Source organism: Chenopodium quinoa, unplaced genomic scaffold (assembly GCF_001683475.1).
Source record: "Chenopodium quinoa cultivar QQ74 unplaced genomic scaffold, ASM168347v1, whole genome shotgun sequence".
Classification (NCBI taxonomy): Eukaryota; Viridiplantae; Streptophyta; class Magnoliopsida; order Caryophyllales; family Amaranthaceae; genus Chenopodium; species Chenopodium quinoa.
In genome coordinates this window covers 2,961,530-2,982,552 of record NW_018744582.1, presented here as the reverse complement: position 1 = coordinate 2,982,552, position 21,023 = coordinate 2,961,530, and the positions used below count along the sequence as shown (strand labels likewise).

Sequence of the window (21,023 nt, the reverse complement as noted above, 5' to 3'; positions counted from 1 at the left end):
TGGTGGGAAGCTTCCTTCCTTCCGGGAACTGGAAGAGTGGGAAGAGGATACCTGGAAAAATGAAAAAGAGAGGAAAAAGAACCCTCAATTTTTAAAAGGATCCTCATCCTCCCGACCAGAAACGCATAAGAGCAGCAGCTCAGCTTCTCGGCCAGAATCTACTCACCGAGAACCTGAGACTGTTCGCCGAAGCGTCCTCGACCGACTCGGCGGCAAGGAACCGAGCGTGCGCAGTCGCCTCTCGTTCCCTGCGGCCGAGGCCCAAACTTCCCAGCCAGGGACGAAAACCACTCCTACCTCTCTAAGAGGGCGGAGCGCGGTCCCTTCGGCCAGGAACAAGCGCAAGGCCGTTATGCTACCCGCCAGTTCGCCATTCGAGCAATGGATACTGGAAGAGCACGTGCCCACGGTTAAAATACCGTCGCACATCACATATGACGGGACCTCGGATCCGAAGGACCACGTGGCCTCGTATGAGACTCATATGCATCTTTGCCCCAGATCCGAAGCGACTTGGTGCTAATATTTCCCAACCACTCTCAAGGGGGTCGCGCAAGCGTGGATCTCCAAGGGAGTAAAGCAAGGCTCCATAACAGGGTGGGATGATCTGTCCTCCAAATTTAGGAGCAAGTTTTCCACGGCAAACCGCCGAGAGAAGACTACTGCAGAACTCATGAGTCTGCAACAGGGGGAAACCGAAAGCCTCCGAGACTATCTGACCCGTTTCAGTAACGAGTCATCCAGCGTCTCTCAGCTGGACCAGGGGCTAGCCGTTTTTGCAATGTAGAATGGCCTTCAGCCCGGGAAGTTCCTAGACTTCATGGTCATGCATACCCCGCAGACCTTGGAGGAAGCTCTGAATGCCTCGGATAAGTTCATCCGAGCCGAAGAATGGAACAAAGAGAAAACCCAACCTCAATTCGGGGGAGGGAAACAAAGACAAATACCCTTGTCTGAAGGCCAAGGCCATAAGGCAAAGGGAAAGTCAAAGGCCTCGGAGCAATCTTCGGCCAGCGACCCAAAGAAGGAAAAATTTGCCTCATACACAGGCAGATACGAGTCCTACACTCCGCTCTCTCTTCCACGCGCCAAAATTTACAGCGTGACGAAGGAGGAGCAGAGTTACCGAAAGCCGAGACCACTCCCAGAGTGGTATCAACGAAAAAATAAAAATCAGTGGTGCGAGTTCCACGAGTCTCCGGGACAAAAAACTGAGGAGTGTATCCAACTGAAGGACCAGATAGAGGACATGGTCCGGAAGGGATACTTGAAAAAATACATCGCGGATCACCGCGAGAAAAAAGAGTCCGAGAAGTCAGCAAAGGACTCTCGGCAAGACCTCGAATTCCCCCGGAAGAACAGTAAAAAGCCGGAGGGGAAATTCTCTCCGATCAATGTTATCTCGGGAGGAATATACTCTCGGAGGGAGCACAAGCGACACCTTAGAGCTTTGACTCACCAGGTGAACAACGCTGACATTCAGTCTCCCCAATCGCCGGTGCCGAACATGACGTTCACAGCCGCCGACTGCCGGGGGATAACGTTCCCTCACGAGGATCCGTTGGTGATCATCGCCACGGTGGCCAACCACGACGTCAGTAAGGTCCTTGTTGACGGTGGCAGCGGAGCAAACATTCTGTTCCGAAAGGCCTACAATCAAATCAAGCTGAAGCCCAAGCACCTTAAGCCGGTACCCTACCCGGTATCCGGGTTCAACGGGGCTTCAACTTATCCAGATGGGAAGGTGACACTTCCTATCACCATCGGCTGCGATGAGGCAGCCAGGAACGTCATGATTGAATTTTTGGTCATTGACGCTCCTTCAGTGTACAACGTGATTTTGGGGAGACCCATAATTCATGAGATCCAAGGGGTCGTCTCAACTTATCATCAGCTGATGATTTACGTCTCAGACGCTGGCTTCCCCGAAAGGATACAGGGCAACCAAAAGGACGCCCGAAGGTGCAACTACCTCAAGCCATCCAGTAGTCGCCCAGATGACGACAAGGATGAGGAGGAGAAAGAAAAAGAAAGAGAGCCAAGCACAAAAAAGCCGAAAGGCCTAAGTGCTTCGGCCCAAGGATCTGAACCCAGAGGTAAAGGGCCCGAAAGGGAAAGGCTAGCTCTTCAGCTGAACAGCAAGACTCAGAGAGCCAGCCGAAGAACAAAAAGACTGGGACACCTGCTGACATAGGCAGCAGGCCAGATTATGAAGAGTCCAGTCCATCAGCAATGGACATGGACCGACAGACTGAAACAGTTGAGTTGGCCGAAGGAGACGTTGAGAAATGTGTAACAATCGGGATGGACCTTGATCCGAACACCCGTTGTGAACTTATTCAGCTCCTTCGGGACAACAGAGATGTGTTTGCTTTCTCGGCAACTGATATGCCCGGGATAAGTCCAGACCTCATCTCCCATAAGCTTAATGTTGACCCAACGTGTCGACCAATTAAGCAAAAGAAGCGGAATTACTCCGCTATTAAGAACCGAGACATCGCAGCCGAGGTCAAAAAATTGCTGGAGGCAGGCTTCATCGAACCTTGCCAATATCCAGAATGGCTGGCAAATGTGGTGATGGTTCAAAAGGCCAATGGTACCTGGAGGATGTGCGTTGACTTCACGGACCTAAATAAGGCTTGTCCGAAGGATTTCTATCCCTTGCCGAGGATCGATCAGCTAGTCGATTCGACAAGTGGCCATGCCTTGCTTAGTTTCATGGACGCATTCTCGGGGTATCATCAGATCTTCATGCACCCCGACGATCGAGCAAAGACAGCATTCGTCACGAACGCTGGGGTGTACAATTACAAAATGATGCCCTTCGGATTGAAAAATGCGGGGGCAACCTATCAAAGGCTGGTGGATCAAGTTTTTGCCGATCAAAAGGGCCGAAACATGGAAGTCTATGTCGACGATTCGATCGTCAAAAGCAAAAAACCTGAGGACCATGTTAAGGACCTGGCTGAAACTTTCGCCACCTTAAGAAATCATCAAATGAAGCTGAATCCGAAGAAGTGTATCTTCGGCGTGAAGTCAGGGAAATTCCTTGGGTTCATAGTCAGCAAAAGGGGGATTGATGCCAATCCCTCTAAAGTCAAAGCAGCGCTCGACCTTCATGAGCCGAAAACAAAGCGGGATGTTCAGCGGTTCACCGGAAGAATGGCAGCCCTCTCGAGGTTCATTTCCAGAGCTTCGGATAAGGGGTTACCTTTCTTCAAAGCCCTGAAACTCCCGAAAACAAAAGAGCTCGTTTGGGAGGAAGAGAAAAAAGACGCCTTTAAACAGCTTCGGGAGCATCTGGCTCAACTCCCAACGCTGGCTAGCCCAGCAGAAGGAGAAACTTTGTACCTGTATGTGGCCGTTAGCCCAGCCACCATCAGCGCAGTACTGCTAAAGGAAGAAAGTAAAAGTCAGCAACCGATCTACTTTGTCAGTCATACACTGACGGATGCCGAGACTAGGGGTGAAACAAATTTGGGTTAAAACCGAACCAAACCAAAAACCGAACCGAATAAGAAATATGGTTCGGTTTTTTTTCGAAAGTGGTTCGGTTTGGTTTTGAAAAAAAAAATATTTCGGTTTTCGGTTTGGTTTCGGTTTTAGAAATTGAAAAACCGAAAAACCGAACAAAACCGAACAGAACCGAAATTTCAGGCCCAAAAGCCCCCTAGCCCAACACTTTTACCCTAAGTATATAAAGGAAAAAAAAAACCCTAATCCCTCACTTCCTCATCAAACTCTCAGTCTCTCACCTCTCCTTTCCTCTTCTTCTCCTGATCTCACCTCTCCGCCCTTTCTCTCTTCTCTTCTCAGAATCTTAGTTCTTCCTCTCTCTCCTTTCCTCTTCTTAACTCCGTCCTTTCTTTCTCCTCTTTGATCTCTTCTCCATCACTCTGTTCACCTCTTTTCCCCACCAGCCCACAGCGAACAAGTTTATTTACAACGTTATTAAGCCATCAACTGAGTAGCTAAGGTTTTTCATGTCAAATTCATCCATGAAAACACTAGATCTAGTGTTTTCATGGTCGAACTTGACCTTTAAAACCCAAATTCGAGGTTTTTCGGTGGAATGTAAGGTATGTCCTCTTTTTCTTAATTTTAATTTGATTTGAATTTTTTTTCCTACTTTATTTTTATGGTGGCGTAGCCGTGTAGATTGAATTGCGGTGGTGATAGGTAGTTGTGGGTCGATCTAGGGTTAGTGTTTGGGTGGAAAGGATGAAGGGTGGTGAAATAAGGTGGGTTGTGGTGGGTGCGGATCTGGGTTAGGGGTGGTGATAAGGTGGTTTTTGGTGGTTGTTGTGGGTGGTAGTGGTGATAGTTTCTATGGGTGGTTAGTGGTGGTTAGTGGGCATTGTGTGGGTGGTTAGTGGTGGTAGTTTCGGTGGGTGGTAGGTGGGTTTTAGGTGGGATGTTTGTATGGTTTGGTTTGGTTCAATTTTAATTGGTGTGGTTTGGTTCGGTTTTTTTGCAAAATGTGATGTTTAGGATTCTTGAGAGGAAAATTCGGTGCGGTTTGGTTTTTTTTAGGAAAACCGAAATTTAGGTGGTTTGGTTTGGTTCGGTTTCAAAGCTAAAGTGGTGCGGTGTGGTTTGCAAAATCAAGAAACCGAAATTTGGTGGTTTGGTTTCGGTTTGGGCAAAAAACCAAACCGAAAACCGAACTTTCACCCCTAGCCGAGACTCGCTACCCTCTACTCGAGAAAGTCGCTTTCGCGGTAGTAGTAGCTGCTCGGAAGCTGAGGCCCTATTTTGATTGCCATCAGATAGTGGTCTTAACTGATCAGCCGTTGGAAAAAGTTCTCGGCAAGGTTGAAAAATCTGGTAGGCTAGCCAAGTGGGCTTTTGAGCTCACCGAATTCAGCATCAGCTACCGTCCGAGGGCTGCCATTAAGGCTCAAGCTCTAGCGGATTTCTTGGCCGAATGCTCATACCAAGAAGCGCTAGACAATGAAAAGAAAGTCTGGACCGTGTTTACAGATGGATCTTCCACCGAAAACGGTTCGGGGGCAGGAGTAGTGATAACTTCTCCCGAAGGCAAATCCTTTGAGTATGCACTAAAATTTTCTTTTAAGGCCTCGAACAACGAAGCCGAATATGAGGCAGCAATCGCCGGCCTAGAATTGTGCATCTCCCTGGAAGCCGATCATGTCTGCCTGAAAACAGACTCTCAGCTAGTTGCATATCAGATTAGCGGCAGCTACGAGGCCAAAGAGCCCTCCATGATAGCTTATCTTGCCAAGACCAAGTCAGTCATTGCAGAGCTGAAAACTTTTGAGGTTCAGCTGATCCCAAGGGGTCAGAATAATCAAGCCGATGCACTCTCCAAACTTGCCAGTTCATCTCTTACCAAGCTGAACAGATCTGTATATGTAGAAGTGCGCCGAGAGAGAAGTGTCGACGAAGCACCTGAAGTGTGCTGCGCTGACCTAGAGCCTAGTTGGATGGACCCCATCCTAGCTTTCAAGCTTCGGGGAGAAACTCCCGAAGATAAAGCTTTGGCCTCCAAGATGAAGAGAACCAGCTCAAGGTTCATTGTCTTCAGGGGGGAACTTCTGAAAAAAGTCCTTCTCAGCCCCATTGCTGAAATGCGTGGGACCAACAGATGCAGATTATATCCTACGGGAGATTCACCTCGGCATCTGTGGGAACCACATTGGGGGAAGGACCTTAGCCCACAAGGCATTGAGGGATGGATATTACTGGCCCACCATGATCGCAGATGCTAAGGAGCTGGTCCGGAAATGCGAAAAATGTCAAAAATACGCTCCAGTTATCCACCAGCCAGCAAGGGATCTTCAGCCGATCCTTAATCCACTCCCGTTTGCCCAATGGGGACTGGATATACTAGGACCATTTCCAGAGGCTGTGTACCAGAAAAAATGGATGATAGTTGGTGTTGACTACTTCAGTAAATGGATCGAGGCCGAAGCAGCCTCGAACATTACAGAGCAAACTGTCAGAAAATTTATCTGGCAGAATATCATCACTCGTTTTGGCATCCCGAGAGTATTTGTCTTCGATCATGGGAGGCAATTTGATAACTTACCGTTGAAGCGGTATACAGATCAGTTCGGCATCAAACTGGCATATTCAGCGGTATGCCACCCGCAAAGTAACGGACAAGCCGAAGCTGAAAATAAACAGATCCTAAATGCCCTCAAGAAGAGGGTGGAAGATCAAAAGTCCAAGTGGCTGGAGGAGCTCCCAGGAACCCTTTGGTCCCTTCGGACAACTGAAAAAGAGGCAACGGGCTATTCACCTTTTGAATTGGTGTATGGTGCCGAAGCCGTTCTTCCAGTGGAAATTGGCTCTGAGAGCCTACGAGTGCACCACTTCTCGGCTGAGAATGAGCGACTGATGAGGGAATCTCTCGATTTCCTCGACGAAGTAAGAGACTCAGCCCGAGACAGAATGGCCGCTTATAAGCAGAGAATCAACAAATTTTATAACCGAAGGGTCCATGCAAGGCCTCTTAAAATTGGAGACCTTGTCCTTCGGAATACTGCTGCAGTTCAGAAAGGCCGAATCCATGGGAAACTCTCAGCTGCATGGGAAGGACCTTATGAAATCTGTGATGAGCTTCAGCCGGGGACATACCGACTTCGGCAGTTGGATGGAACTGAGTTGAAAAATCACTGGAACGCTGATGTATTGAAAAAATATCATGTGTAAACCCTTCGGGGCAGAACAATATTTGTAAGTACATTTTGAACTAATGAAAGGCCTTGGAGCCGCCATTTATATAAATGTTTACAACTTTTTATCCTTTCAAAGTTTTCTCGGTTCTATCTACTCTTTAAGGGTTTTTTATTCAGCCTCGTCTGAAACCTTCGCCTTCGGGTAACTGGGTTTCAGATTGCTGACAAAACTCGTCTTTTTAAAGAACACTGGTCTTTCAGCTGAAGTCAAGCTTCAGTAAGATTTGTTCTCCAAAGACATGAGTCCATGGACAATTCTGGGATATTGCCTTAACTGAGCCTTGTATCCCAGAAAGCCATTATCCGAAACATTGCCTTCAGTTGGCCCTGTGTTTCGGATATCCATTTTTTAAAGAACTCTAGTCTTTCAGCTGAAGTCAAGCTTCAATAAGATTTGTTCTCCAAAGGCGTGAGTCCATGGACAATTCTGGGATATTGCCTATCCCAGAAAGCCATTATCCGAAGCATTGCCTTCAGTTGGCCCTGTGTTTCGAATACCCATTTTTAAGAAATAAAGAAATTGTTTATTCAGCTGAAGCCATACTTCAATTTCTGGGGGGGCAAGACGCACTACCAGTGCAAGTTTATGTTCAGCAGAATTGAAGAAACAGTAAAGCACTCAAAAACAAAGCATCTGAAGAAAAGAACATCAAATTAATAATTTATGCTCAGAAATTGAGCTACAAGTTCAAATAAACTGTATCGGCAGCCGCCCACAAGCGGAAAATAACAGCTGCCGAAATACGTACAGAAGCAAAAAAATAAACTGTTTTGTACGACAAGGCAAGCTGAAGCAAAAAACAAACAAGGCAAAAAAATTCAGAAAGCGGCAAGTCTAAAGTTGAGCGCATGATGAACCGCAAGACTCTGAAGATGACTGCCCGAGTTCCTATGCTTCAGCCTGAGGATCAGACTGGTCAGCATTGTTGAGCCCCATGGTGGTCTCAGCCCCAGCAGCAGAAGAAGCAGTCTTTGCACTCTGCCGAGCCTCCCTTTCCCTCTGTTCAGCCTCCAACTCCATTCTCTCAGCTTCTTCTTCGGCTTCCTCAGCCTTAAGGATTTCAGCTTCGGCTGGAGTTGCATACTTCATATGAGGGTCTTCGGGATTCTGGACCCATTCAGCACATCTGGACCAGTCCAGCTTCGGCTCAGCATGAAGGCAGACTCTTCGGCACACTCTGAACCCGTTTTTGAAACCCATTTCATATTCTTCCTGGGTATAGACACGGACTTTGAGTAGAGCCTCAGCATCAGCCAACTTCTTCTGGGTCTCCTCCAAGTCTTCCTTGGATTTCTTCAGCTCATCGGCGATCTTGGAGGAGGAACCTTTCAGCTCATTCAGCTCCTGCTGAACTTGGGAAGCCTCTGTCTGAGCCTGGGCCACTTCTTCCTTTTTGGCCATCAGCTGATCCTCAGCTTCTTGGAGCTTAGCTCTCTGAGCTTCAGCAGCAGCAGCAGCCTCTGAGAGTTGGACATCCCTGGCTTGGAGCATCTCTTCAGCAGCCATTCTGCTGGCTTCAAGAGCTTATAGCCGTTGCTGCACTTCAGCTTGTGCAGCAGCTCCTTCCTGGATTCGGCTCACAATGGTAGCCTTGAATTTGGAGATGTCCACTCCCATGTGCTCTTGGAGGAATTTTTCCCCTTCCATCAGTGGGGGAAAACTTCCTTCTCCATAGCGTCGCAGAAGGTTTTGAAGGCTTCAGCAGCTTTTTTCTCGTATTCCTCACCCTTCTGCTGCTTGTCTTCAACTGCTGCTTGCTTCAGCTTAGCAAGCTTTAACTCCTCTTCGGCTACCTTTTTGTCGTGCTCGGCAGCGTCTACCCTATCTTGTAGGGTATCTATCAGCTCTACAGTGAGAGTCTGATTGTGCACGAACTGAAAACAGGAGCACAAGTTAAAATAAAAAATAGAGCTGAATTTTAGAGGAGATAAAGGCAAGGAAAATCACCTGCATCATCAGCAGTTGGTTAGACCTGGCTGGGTTAGGAACTGATCTGCTGGATTCGCCCATCCCAGCAGTGGCCTTCAGCGACCAGATTCTTGCCCTATCTACTTCGGACGTGCCAGCAAAATCGCCGAAGTAGGCTGCAGCACCTTCTCGGTTCTGACCCCATATGAGGTCCCAGATGTGATCTGGGATTGGAATTCGGGGGGCCGAGAAACCCATTTCTCCAGATTGTAGAGTCTGGAAGGAAGGAAAGGATGATGACGGAGCTTCTTTAACTTTGGATGGCTCAGCATCCTCCTTCTCAGAAGAGTCAATTATTATGACCTCTTCTTCTTCAGGGGTGAGGACGAAAGCCTCAACCTCTCTTGCAATGTCTGCCGTGAAACCCTCAGCACTGGGCATCGCGGCATCCTCATTCTTGTGCTCAGCAGCACTCTCCTGAACTTCTTCTTGGACCCCTCCCTTAGATTCGGGAGTTTTCTGATCCACCTCCATCTCAGGAGGAGGCGGAGGGGTCTTTGGAGGTGATTGAGGTGGTGGCCGGGGAACCCTCGGCGGTCCATTGCCTTCCTCGGGTTCCCTTATTTCAACGCCGATGGTCATCGGCCTCCGCTGAAAGTCATGCGGGCCGATGATGGCCATTCTTCGGCGCCTTTTCTGAAGCGGCTGCTCGTCCATGTCTGAGTCTGAAGACTCTTCTTGTATCTGGTCTTCGGGACGAACAGGAGCTTTCCCTTCTCTGTGTCTATTACTCTCTTCAGACTGTAAAAGACAGGGGGGAGGAAGAATGTGAGTACAAAAAAAAAAACAGAAACAGACAAAGTTAAGTCTGAAAGCTCACCGAGGTCTTCAGCAAAGTCTCGTCTTCTTCAGCTGCCCTAGCTGCAGCTTCTTCTTCAGCAGCCCTGGAGGACCCTTCTCCTCCTTCACAAGCTTCAATAACCCGTGCAACCTCTTCGGCCGTACGGGCAGCTTCAGCTTCTTCGTCCAGCAGCTGAAACCAGGGATCTCTCTTCTTCCACCAAGGCTTCTGCCTCTGATACAGAGCAACAACCTCAATTTGGAAGTGGGAAGAGTCTAGATGAACTTCCCTATGCCTCGGTTCAGTGATAGAGGGGGCCCGATCAGTTACAACTCGTTCTCGGTTGACGCCAAGACGAGCGTAGTTAATGCCGACGTTGGTCTCGTCCCGCTCTGAAAAAGAAAAAGGGAAAGGTCAGTTCAGTTAGGTTGGCACAGCATAAAAAAGCGAAGTGAGAGGAGAAAAAGAGATAATTAAAAAGCCTCGGCCCCAGCCGAAGAAGCTTACCATCCTTAAACTTTCGGCTGAGGCCGACAACTGCTAGCATGTTCTCTTGGAAAACATAATGCGTATCGGGGAGCCAAGTCTCCGGGATATGCTGCATTCGGCCGCTGCCCCCCCGGTTCGGCAGCTTGCCGAAGATATTCTGTTGATTAAGGTTTGGATCTGGGCCGTTATCTGCGGGGGGACCTAGACTTCCCATGTCGGGATCAGGCTCAGCAAGGTACCGGGGAGCGCTGAAGACGCAAGGGTGGCCCGGGTCCGTGGGTGCCCTAACCCAAATCCATTGACCTCTCCAGTCCTTGTCTGAAGAGTCGTTCGGCCACATGGTTAGGTACTGGGGCCGAGACTCAATCCGGTACCACCCGGAACCATGACTTCCGTGCCCACTTTGAATATTTGGCACTAGCCGATGAAGCTTTTTGAAGCAGTGCAGGTTCGGCACATACTTGAAGAACTTGCAGACCCATAAGTATGTCATCACCCTTCGGATGCTAGTAGGAGTTAGCTGACATAGGGAAATATTGTAATGGATCAGCAAGTCTCGGACGAATACGTCCAAAGGGAACCTCAGCCCATACTGAAGTTGTATTGTGTACACCCCCACATACCCCGGGGGTGGACGATGGATTCTATCGGATGCCACGGGCATTCGGCACCAATACCCATCAGCTTCAAGGATGCCGTAATGCAACTCAATTTGTTCGGCAAACCGATACTGTTCGGCATTCTCCACCCACCATGAGTAGGGGCGGTTCTTTATCATGGCCGAAGCTACTTCGGCATCCTCCCACTCTGAAAACCCGGGGAGGATATCCCAAAGGACAGCGGGAACTTCATCGTCCCGCCCAGAAGCGCTCGGCCCCTCCATTCTCTGAGGAGGAGTCGAGGAAATTGGAGTCGCCCTAATCCCTTCAGCAGGGTCAGACTCTGCTCTTTGTCCATTCCAGGTCCCAATCCTGTTCCTAGGATCGGGAATTGGCCTTGCTCTTCTTGGAGCACGGGCTCTACCCCTAACTCCTCTTGCCATTGATAATTTTGAAGAAAAAAGTCGAAAAAAAGAGGGAAGGAGTTCGAATTCGAAGAAAAATAGACTAAAATCAAAGGAATTTACCTTAATCTGAAGCGAAAGTTGCCGATTTACGAATTGGTAGTGGCAAGTCTCAGTTTCTAAGCTTAATGCTCGGGGAATTTGCGAAGTTTTGATGCGGGTTCTTGGGTTCTCTCGAGAATTCTGGGTTTGTGTTGGTGAATAAGTGAGGAGAGATGACGCGCCTCTGATTATATCTCCAGAAATGGGAATACGGGGAGTCCGCGTTTCAATTTCTCTTAAATACCCCACTAAGTAACCGTTAAACACACGACCTTGCGATTAAACTGCCCATTATCCGTCCAACTTCCGCAATCATCCGCCTTAACCGTTGTTATCTCATTAATTACGGTTTAAATTCAAATTTTTGGATTAATTAAATCATTCACTTCCCTCCTTTTCTGATTAAATCAAACCCGACCCGTCATCCTTTCAAATCGGGTCTGGGGGGCAAGTTGTTTGGGTCCAATTTAGTCCAATTGGGCTTAGGCATTAAATGATCCAATTAAAAGCCCAAGGTCAAGGTTCATCTCTCCAATTGTGCTAAAGTCAAAGATCAGTCCTCAAGGCAAGCCAATTGGGCTAAGGCCCAACTTCTCCATGCATGAAGAGGTATAAAAGCCATCAATATTACATTTGTACATTCATTCAAGCAAAGCCTCAAGCAACTAATTCTCTTGCATAGTGTTCTCTTTCAACACACTGTACTGACTTTAGCATCGGAGGGGCCTTCTTCGGCAACACCCCCGAGGCTAATTTACGTGTGTTTACTGTGCAGGAAACCTTCGGCCCAACATTACTTGGATCGAATCTAGTCTTCTCCGCTTCATCGGGCAAGGTCCCATTGTTTTCACCCGAAACAACAACTATTAACGTTAATTGGATGTTGTGATTGCTTGAGTAGTTTCGAATGAAAATTCTAATATACTGTTAAAATTGACGAAAATTCATAATATACTGTTAGTGCCGTATTTCTCACAATGACTTTTGATTATCGTTGTTTCTATTTGGCCACGTTATTTGATCTTGAAAACTTAATTACATTACAAAAATGAATGGACACAATTGATAGTATAGTAGCTCTCAATTTTAAGGAAAGCTGGACGTATGTAGAACCAGTATTATTGACACGTAATGTGGCCGCCTTTTGTCTCAAACGAACTGTCGGTTTCACAGTCTAGCACACTTATATCATTACACTACGTAGTTAATATGAAATTAAGGTGTGAAAAGGATAACTTATCTGTAAGTTGGAGAAGGAAAGCTAGATAATTAACTTTTATTTCTAATGAACAAGTTTAATTCACTTATTATTATCAATTGATTTTAGTATGAAAGTACTATATAATTAGACTGTCAACTAATAGGAATGTGTTTTTTGAATACCCTTTTATCCTTTTAATCTAATTTTGAGATAGTTTAGTAGTTTCCGACAATTTAAGTTAGTTAATAATACATTGCGTAGCAAATATTTCCTCTTTATTAATTAGTAATTTCGAGAATATATTTATAAAATATTAAAGTTATTGTTGTAATCAAAATGCTATCTTGAAAAATATGGAAAAATGAATAGGACAACTATATATTTTTTTCTTAGATAGCGATCTTATAATTCTTCAAAAACAAAAATAAATAAATAGAGCAAGCTATGTTATAAAGGTGGCAGAGAAATTGAGGTGGACCGTATCAATTTTGTTATAGTGAAGCACAGTCAATTTTGTTGAAAAATCTTTAAGAAAGGGACGTGTCATTGGTGGATACAACTCTTGCATGGAATCTAACGATAATCCGCTTACCACGTCTTATTGTGTTAGCATATTAAGTTATTAACCAAGCTAATGATCATCCGTTTACCACGTCCTAACATCCGAATCTTAGGATGTGTATAATTAATTCATTTAACTTTTACTAATCCAAACTTAGAAATTATGTAATACTCCGTATTTTATAAATATATTATAAGAAGTTATAATTAGAGATATAAGTGATAGAAACTACGTATTGACAAATGCGAAATGAAAAACATTGCAATTACTTTCTCCGTATTTTATTACTTGCTTTATTTTTTTATGTGCAAAGTTTTAGAAGGAATAGTAGAAAGTAATAAAATATAAAGAGGGGTTGATTAAAGAATTAAAAAAAAAAATCTAAAAAAGCAAAAGTGAGTATAAGTGGGGAGAAGAGAGAATATGAAAAATATTAAAATGTGATATGAGGGGATCATTAGAGGAGAAGAAAATAGTAAAATATTATTAAAGGTTTTCAAAAAAGGAAATGGAACAAGTAATTAATATACAGCCGTAAATGAAAAGTGGAACAAATAATAAAATACGAAGGGAGTAATAAATATTACTACCTCTATTTCATATTTTTTGCAACTTTGAAACATTTTATATCTCACAAATAATACCCCAAACTTGCAAAAAATATGAAACGGAGGTAGTAAATAGTATTACGTAATTAAGTAAAGGAAGTGTATGATGAGAATAAGTACGGGCCTTGTTCACTTCACCTTACAAAAATAATATTCAGTAAAATTAATTTTAGTTCAGTAAAAATAATTTCATTTTAGTAAAAATAAGTTCATTTCATCAAAAATAATTTTAGTTCAGTAAAAATAAGGCCCTGTTCACTTCACCTTAAAAAAATAATATAAAGTAAAAATAATTTCAGTTCAGTAAAAATAATTTCAGTTGAGTAAAATAAGCTCAGCTCAATAAAACTCGGTAACTATAAAGAAGAAATATAATAGAAAATCAGTAAAAATAATTTAAATTTAGCAAAAATAATTTCAGTTCAGTAAAAATAATTTCAGTTCAGCAAAAAAAAAGGTGAAGTGAATGGGACCTAACTTCAGATCAGTAAAATTCAGTAACTATAAAGAAGAAATATATTAGAGAATCAGTAAAAATAATTTCAGTTCAGCAAAAATAATTTTAGTTCAGTAAAAATAATTTCAATTCAGTAAAACTAATTTCAGTTCAACAAAAATAATTTCAGTTCAGTAATAATAATTTCAGTTCAGCAAAAATAAGGTGAAGTGAACAAGGCCTTATATGGATTATCTAGTTTTACTCTTCTCTGTGTATAGTTTTTAGATGTTAATTTATTTTAATAATTTTTATAATAATCATTTAAAGTTATTTATAATTAATAAGTTTTGATATTGAATAGAATTCTGATAAAGCGTAAAAAATTAGTTTGTGTATTACTAACACGTAAGGACTTTTGTTGTCTAGTATGTACATGCATAAAATATATCTACAAGCATATAGAATGATAGGAACTCGTTAGACTAAAGAGTTTTACACAAAGTAACATGATCTTTTTTTATGAAAGAAATAATAAATGTGAATTGTTGATATTTGAGTGTTGTGTTTTGTAAGAAATTACGTTACATAAATAATAATTTCAATAAAAGACACACAAATAATTGACACAATATTTTTGGTGCTAATAGTTAATTAATCAGAAAATACAAAAATTACTAGCGCTACTTGTATATACAAAAATAATGATTTGTGACTTTAATAATCACTCCTACTCCAAAATTAATGGCCTAACGTGGGGGGTTAGCTTGTAATTAGATTAAATATCTTTTCAAATTTTGTCTTGAATTGATTTACAAATTAGGGTTACCTTAGGAGATAAGTACCGTGTTCATAATGATGTGTAGCGTAATCTAGCTATATGGGTGCGCAACAGTTGTGGGTTCGAATCTTGCTACAGTATGCAACTTATTGTTCAAGTATGTACTAGATTAAGGAATAAGGAGTAACAGTTATAGCGTTTCCCAGCTAATTAATTAGACTACTTAGAAGCAGTAGCCTATAGGAGGTTATATTCTTAAGTCTGTCTTAGTAGTGTTTTGATAGGTGGTGTCTTAATCTTAGAGTAGGTAAATAGAGTTTTAGTTTGATTAAGTTTCTTAATTGTCTTGATTAGCTTGCATCTTCCGACACTTTTTTTAACCTACTGTTATTTACGTAGTATGTCTTTGTCGCCTTGTTGAGCAATGTATACTGGACCTCGATCATTCTAGCTACTTGACTACATTTATATTATTTTATATGGACAATTAGACGAAGTACATAAAACAATAGTCATAAGAATACTTTTGTCACGAGTTACGTAGCACTTTCTCTTTTTTCTATGTATACTATTGTCACATTCGGAGTACAAATAATAATACAATCATTTTTTTAAATTACATTATCTAATAAATTGAGGTCAGGGTGATGGAATAATTGCATCAGCCCGAATGTCGTATATATGAAGTCCAAGAATTAAATTCTTGGAAATCATCAGAAAAATTAAATCTACAAATAATAATCATTTACTACCATGAAGTAATTTATTTCTTTAAATTATCAAAAACACAAGAACACTTTATTTTTAACCACAAATATATTTGTATATAGTTTATCTATGGACCGCTGGATTTTTGGTTGGCCTCACTTAATTATGCTACATGCTTAAAATCTTGCATAGATTTTGTGTGTTTGATATTATACATTATAACTGTTGGCATTTAGCAAAAATGATACATACTAACGTACTTTAGAAAATGACCGTAAAATTTATTTACCTCTCTTCATCCATGTACAAATATACAAAAAGTTACTAATGTATAATAATTTTAAAAAATAACAAATAATCAAGTCTTTTCAAATGTATATGTAGACGGAATTTCACCGTAAATCAATCATGTGTTTCACCCTTAATACTTTAACCAATATGATGAACATAACTTATCTAACATTTATATGTATGCCGACTACTTTTGCAATACTACAAATTTAATTAAGTCTAAAAGTTGAATTCGTGGTACTAGTATACAATACGTAAGTAGTAGCCTCCCGCCCCCCCTCTCTTCTTCCTTGATTCCTCCAGTGTTATAATACTCTCGAAACCAGAATTGTTTCAAAATCATAGAATTAGATAAAATTTCTTCATCAACTCCAAATAACTAAAAAAAAAAATGAAAATGAGTGGAGAAGATAATAGCATGATCAAAGAAACTTTCTTCATAACCCATGGAAACCCGATTTTGACCGTAGAAGACACACATCCCTTAAGGCCATTCTTTGAAACATGGAGAGAAAAAATCTTTACGATGAAGCCGAAGGCGATACTTGTGATCTCTGGTCACTGGGAAACTGATCATCCTGCTGTTAATGCTGTTCATATCAATGATACTATCTACGATTTCGATGACTATCCTCAAGCCATGTACAAGGTAATAATATTTTCCTATTTTTGGACCGTGCCTTATTTTTTACGGAGTACTTATATTTAATAATGTTTATGATAATTTATTTTTCGTAATTGTATCTATACTTTTCTTTATATTTCAATCATATGTGTTCGTGATACAATAATATATATGAAGTAATGTCACACGTCAAGTTAGCTAGGCGTGAAATCTTTTATTTTCTAAATGAGTTTAGCATTATTGTTACAGAATTATATAATACTTTCTCTGTTACTTGACCCACTTTGACTTTTACACTACTCACCTCCCCTCCTTTGACCGTCTTTTTTGAATAATATGTAAGGAAAAACATATTCTTTTGGGATCTTTTTGAATTCGTCTCAATAGATACTATCATAATATATAACTTTTATAATTTTTACTTATAGAAAATTAAAGTTATTGATCGTTAAAGTTTTACATTGACAAACGTGATAAAAGAAACAGGTCAAGTAAAAAAGAACAAAGGAGGTACAAAATATTATATTATTATACACTTGATAATTTGACTCAAATTACAAATAAATTTTTTGGTTTGGTTAATTGTGGATCAGTTGAAGTATCCAGCTCCAGGATCACCAGACTTGGCTAGCAGAGTAGAAGAAATTATGAAAAAATCCGGGTTCGACACAGTGCACATTGACAAAAAACGTGGGCTTGATCATGGTGCATGGGTGCCTCTTATGTACATGTATCCGGAGGCTGACATACCGGTATGTCAGCTCTCCGTCCAGCCGAAGTTGGACGGAACGTACCACTACAACTTGGGACGAGCATTAGCGCCTCTAAGAGACGAAGGTGTACTCATTATTGGTTCCGGAAGTGCAACACACCCTTTGGACGAAACCCCTCATTATCATGGTGGTGTTGCTCCTTGGGCTGCTGACTTTGACTCATGGCTTGACGTAGCTCTCACTAAAGGAAGGTAATTAAGACATTTTTAGCTAGCCTTCTAATGTGAAGTACAAAATTTAGGGATGACAATGGGTCAGATCTTGTCCACGACTAATTTGGGATGAATCTATATCCATTTTCTAAATGTGGCTTCGAATTCGAATTCTAATCTGTTGATCTAGTTAAGAATCCTAAATCCGTAGATATAAAATTTATATGGAAACCTTGTACTCTTATTTAAAAAATAGGAAAAATTGTCATAAATAATACAATATTTGTACGGTTGAATTTAAATAAGACAACCTTTTCATTATTTCTTAATATTGCAACTTTTGGGGAATCAAAATTTTAAGCAGATCAAAAAACTTGTAACTGGTTTTAACAGGTTACACATGACATGTGTCATTGTATAATTGGTCTAAATTATTAAAATTTGATTTTCTTTTTTGTAAAAATTTTGATGAAAAAATATTTTACAAAAATCCCAGGTCTCCCCCTCCCACTTCCAGGCCAACCACCTCCTCCCCCGCTAGCGCCAGTGGCCATCCCACCTCCCCTTGACCAACCCGAATCTTGCTTTCCCCCACCACGACCACGACCCCGACCTAATTTGGAGGGTTTCGATAATGGTGGATAGTGGGGTAGGGTTTTGGGCTTGTGGAGGGGTGGGGAGATCGAAGCTTGTGACGGTTGGGGCAGGTTGGCGATGGCCGGGAAAGGGAAGGGTGGTTTTCGGGGCTAGGTTTCGAGAAGAGGGGCGGGGTTGTTGAAGGATGGGGTGGGCAGGCAGAGATGGTGCATTTTCCGGTGGTTGGGGATGGGAAGCAGGGTTGCCGGAGGTGGAGCATTGGTAGTGTTAGAGGAGATGAGAAAGAAAGGAATATTTTTTTTTTAAGCCAGTCATAGAACAACACATGGCATATTTAACCTGTTAAACAGGTAGCAATCGATTTCGACCTGTTTAAAATTGGGACCCCCAAAGGTTGTAATAATAATAAATAATTAAAAGGTTGTTTTATTTTCTAACGCTAAAAAAATGTATTATTAAAAAAAATATTATTTTTTTAAATCTATAAAAATTTGTTAAAAAAAATGCTTTAAGTTCATTTATGTGGCTTAAACAGTTATCCTAATAAATTTTATACACTATTCATTGGTTAACTTTTGTAATATTTATCCTAAAATACCAAAGTAAATAAAAATAGATTCATTGATCTCAAAAACATAATCCAATTCCATATTCGATTCTTCAATTCGAAAAACTTGAATTATAAGGCCTTAATTTTAAGACCGGTCTTTATCTAGGGATGGTAACAGACTAGCAGGTCGGATTTGACCGAATCCAAATCCAAATTTCGATCCGCATCTGTGGATTTGAATTTCCAAATCCAAATTTCGTAGATCTATCGTTTCAATAGATCCACTTCTAGGTATAATTGTTTTTCACTTTCAAAAAATTACTATATTATTTTTAAGTTTTTGAAAGGGAAAAAAAAAATCCAACTGAATTTATTTTAAGTTCAATTTTTCAATTTGAAGTATTATAATACCATCGATCCTTTTTTCAAAGTAACAAAAGCTAAAGTTTTAGAGCACAAAAAAAAAAAAAAAAAAGTTAAAGTAAACGAGTAAATTAAAAATACTTTTAAAGAAAGAAATTTATGTACCTTATAAAGTTATATTGTACAGTAATTCGTAGTGATTTTCTACAATTTTTCCAAATTGAGATAACTCTCAAGTCTCATGTAACAGTAATAAACAGTTTCAGCAGATTTTTCTCATTTATTTGATAGTGGTAGCTTGGTAGGTAGAAAATTTTCATTTAAAAGTTGGACCACGATGTAATAGCCCTAGCTTTTTGGTAAACATATGAATTGTGTAGGCAATGTGGATCTTGCTGCAGGTAGTGCAAGTATTAGTAAGACTATACTCATTTAACTAATAGGTAGTACTCCTTCCATCCCGTAATATAGTTGCTATTGTGGTTTTTTCACGGTATTTAAGAAATGGGAGGAGAAGTGGAAAAAGTACATTAAAAGTGGAAAAAAGTTAGACAAAAGTACAAGACAAGTGGATAATTTAAGGGGAAAAAAAGCGAAAAGTACACTTATAGACAAAAGTCAAAGAGAGAAAGTGGAAAAAAGTAAAATACAAGTGGATAAATTAAGGGTAACTTAGGAAATTTAATTAATAAAGTAAAAAAAAATGATGGTATAATGGTCTTTACATACTAACCAAAAATAAATACAGAAACAACATTTTCGGTCTCCAAAATAGGAAAACAGAAATTATATTGTGGGATGGAGGGAGTATAAATATAACTCTGATTGATTTCTCTTGTGGTATTCAGATTTGAAGAAGTGAATACATATGAAACCAAAGCACCAAACTGGGAATTGGCACATCCATTCCCGGAGCATTTTTATCCATTGCATGTCGTGGTTGGGGCGGCTGGTGAAAAGTGGAAGGCTGAGCTTATTCATACTAGTTGGGACCATGGTACCTTATGTCATGGCTCCTACAAGTTTACTTCCACCTAAGTTATTTCATCTGGTAATTTAGCACACGCGTTATTGTTGTGGTTGTCATATTGTGTCATCCTTTTAGTTCATGTATCCATTACTATTATCTTTGACGATTGCTTTGGTTAAATTGAAAAGTTCAGCAAATAAAGAAGTCTGTAAAGTCAGTGCATAAGTGCTGGAATCATTGTTATCATACTGTGCTATCTTAAGTTTGCATATGAATACAAATTTGCTCAACAAAATATTATTAAAAAAATTTAATTTCCCCTTACAACAAGTCTGATAAATAGGCTCGTCACAGTGTCACACTCAATATTTAATTTAAAAAATTTAAGCTTTTAGATTGAACGAATTATGGATACTAATTAATTACTCTCTTTAATCCCACACTCTTTTAATCTTTTATTTGAATATGTTGAGTACATTTGTGAATACAGTTTTTAATCATCAAGATAAGATTTTCTGTTATCTTGTTAATTAATAAAAACAGTATTTAAAAAAAAGTACCAATCTCAACTTTATAGTTTAAATTTCAATTAAATCAATATTCATTATATTGCAATAATTCCTTTGGTTTAAGAGAAAGAATTAATGCGCAAGCTGATGAGAGTGTCATGTCATATATATTTGGTTAAACTCTTAACCGAAACAATCATACACTTTTATGTGGAATGTGACACAAACTACAATAGTACAAACCAATTTGATATGAAGTACTCGCATATTTGACATATTGTTGATTAGTTGCCGATATGCTGGTCCTGGATGGTATTATTATTACTGGTCCTCAATGCAATCATGCAAATTGAAGCACTTCCCTTTCTCTCTTTCGTAAACAATTAACCATTAAAACACGATTAAATAGACGTTTTAAATTTCCCTTTAGAAAATAATATATATAGATACAACGTATAACTTTAGTGATACTAGCTTAATTATTTGGAGCCCAAACAAACATTTATACGGTACCACTAATTTAACTAACGTATGCGTTTTAAAATTAGTATCACAATAAAAAATGGTTCTTGGTAAAAAATGAGTCATTAATCTATACTGTACAAGTAATAGTATTACCATACAAAACAACTTCGTCCATAGTTGCATATACAGATATAAGATTGTGTGATGGGATGATACTAGTAAGAGACTATCCATCCACTTCGTATATATTTTTCTTTTTAATCACAAATTAATGTTGCGAGTGTGAATTGGGTATGAGATTAATTATAAACTTAAGAATCATATTTATCTATCATATTCGGATTCGTTGGGTTAGTAAGAAGTTAATTACTTCAAGTTCGTTGG

The 21,023-nt window shown here is 40.6% G+C and overlaps 1 protein-coding gene across 1 annotated transcript; it reads left to right on the top strand.

Annotated features, from left to right (window-relative positions):
* The first annotated feature begins 15,756 nt into the window (after positions 1-15,756).
* On the top strand, positions 15,757-19,986 carry LOC110699386 (4,5-DOPA dioxygenase extradiol 1-like). Its single transcript, XM_021876909.1, has 3 exons — positions 15,757-16,284; positions 16,854-17,224; positions 19,544-19,986. Exons 1-3 carry the CDS (start codon positions 16,027-16,029, stop codon positions 19,731-19,733), a joined length of 819 nt encoding a protein of 272 aa, XP_021732601.1. The 5' UTR covers positions 15,757-16,026; the 3' UTR covers positions 19,734-19,986.
* The last annotated feature ends 1,037 nt before the right edge of the window (positions 19,987-21,023 follow it).

Bases quoted from the DNA above. Each gene is read 5' to 3' on its own strand.
- LOC110699386 (XM_021876909.1), top strand. From the start codon at position 16,027: ATGAAAATGAGTGGAGAAGATAATAGCATGATCAAAGAAACTTTCTTC. The intron at 16,285-16,853 runs GTAATAATATTT...ATTGTGGATCAG, and splicing joins ATCCTCAAGCCATGTACAAG to TTGAAGTATCCAGCTCCAGG. The intron at 17,225-19,543 runs GTAATTAAGACA...TGTGGTATTCAG, and splicing joins GTAGCTCTCACTAAAGGAAG to ATTTGAAGAAGTGAATACAT.